The 1,664-nt window shown below is 46.2% G+C and overlaps 1 protein-coding gene across 1 annotated transcript; it reads left to right on the top strand.

Annotated features, from left to right (window-relative positions):
- Positions 1-19: 19 nt before the first annotated feature.
- LOC111648718 (potassium channel subfamily K member 12-like) lies at positions 20-877 on the top strand. Its single transcript, XM_023398464.2, has one exon. It carries the CDS (start codon positions 48-50, stop codon positions 639-641), a length of 594 nt encoding a protein of 197 aa, XP_023254232.2. The 5' UTR covers positions 20-47; the 3' UTR covers positions 642-877.
- Positions 878-1,664: the final 787 nt, after the last annotated feature.

The following is a 1,664-nucleotide window of genomic DNA, read 5'->3' on the forward strand; positions in this document are numbered from 1 at the left end:
TGATTCTCGGCCTGTCAGCCATCACTATCTCCTGCTGTGCATCAGCCATGTACACCCCCGTGGAGGGTTGGGCGTACTTGGACTCGCTCTACTTCTGCTTTGTCACCTTCAGCACCATCGGCTTTGGGGACTTCGTCAGCAGCCAGACCGCGGCTTACGAATACCAAAGCCTCTACAGGGTCGCCAACTTCCTCTTCATGCTAATGGGTGTGTGTTGCATCTACTCGCTCTTTAACGTCATCTCTATTGTCATCAAGCAGGTGCTCAACTGGATGCTGGAGAAAATGAGCTGCTTGTTTTGCCAGCGCTGCAATAAGGCCAACGCCTTCCTGGGCAGACGCAATGCCATCCGCCCGGGCTCCAAGCGTCGCAAGGGTCGGCTTGGCAAGCCGCCCGACTCTGATGGACCTTGTGACAGTGACACTGAGGGGCGCAGACTATCGGGGGAGATGATCTCTATGAAAGACCTGGCAGCCTCCAACAAGGTGTCGCTGGCCCTCATGCAGAAGCAGCTGTCTGAGTCGGCCAACGGATATCCCAGGACAGTCTGCGGCAGCTCACGCCATAATGGTTTCTCTGGGGGGGTTGGCGCCCTCGGTATCATGAACAACAGGCTGGCAGAGACAAGTAACTCCAGGTAGAGGGTAGAGGACCTAGTGAGATAGGAAACAAATCATGGGAGCTCTTTATTCTCATACTGTGTAACAAACCCAGAGGTTTATCGCCATAGAAAAAATATTGGATTGCCAGTGTACCTTGTTATGCATGATTTTTTTTGGATACTTGTGGAATTACAAGCCTGTGGTGATAATACAGGTAAATGATGGTGATGGTGATGGTTTTGGTGATGATGATGGCATGAAGAGAGAACCTCAGAGTCGACTAAAAAAAAAAAGTTGATGTGGAAGCGTGGGGACCACCCATCGCCCATTTCATTAACCTCAAACCCAACCCAGAACAAAACCACTGAATATCTCTTAAATATCAGTGTTAGTCTGCAGAGGAAATAGTCTGTTATACACGCTCAATATATCGGACTGAAATGTTGTACTGTAAAAGAGCCAAGGGAAGCATACAGTGTAACCTTTACTGTTTGGGGGGTTTTGCCAGTTTATTTGAATGTACATATTGAATGCTGATAGAAACATGACAAGCGTAATCACTGAATGATATAGCACATACTGATCTATGCATTATACTTCTCATGCATTTCTTTGCACCATGTATAGACCTTCTATCGATTTGGCAAATCCCATTCCTTCTTGACATGGGTCAAGTTTTTTCCCTCAGGTGATTAATGTCATTTCTGGGGGCAAGTGTGGAAAGAGGAGTTTCTAAGTGTGGCCGTGATGTAGCTGATTTCGACAGGGCTGTAGTGAGGGGAGGTTTTAAATTGCACCACAATAAGGGGCTACAAAGAGTAGTTTCAGATTCCTCGAGATGGAGATAAGAGCAGTGTTGAAGAATGAAAATCCATTCGTCACGAGAAAGGAACTGGCCTTTTTTACTCAGCTGAGAACTGCTTTGCTGGTTTTAAACCGTTGACTTGAAGGCACCGTCCAACTCTTTCTCTATGTTCTTTTTCAAGTTTATAGCCATCTGCAAGGAAAACAAATGATAAAGGCTTTCAATGTATTAATTACACTTTGAATGCAGAATGTAGA

Source organism: Seriola lalandi, unplaced genomic scaffold (genome assembly GCF_002814215.2).
Source record: "Seriola lalandi dorsalis isolate HSWRI2012SDOR001 ecotype SW California unplaced genomic scaffold, Sedor1 jcf7180002046633, whole genome shotgun sequence".
In the NCBI taxonomy this organism is placed as follows: Eukaryota; Metazoa; Chordata; class Actinopteri; order Carangiformes; family Carangidae; genus Seriola; species Seriola lalandi.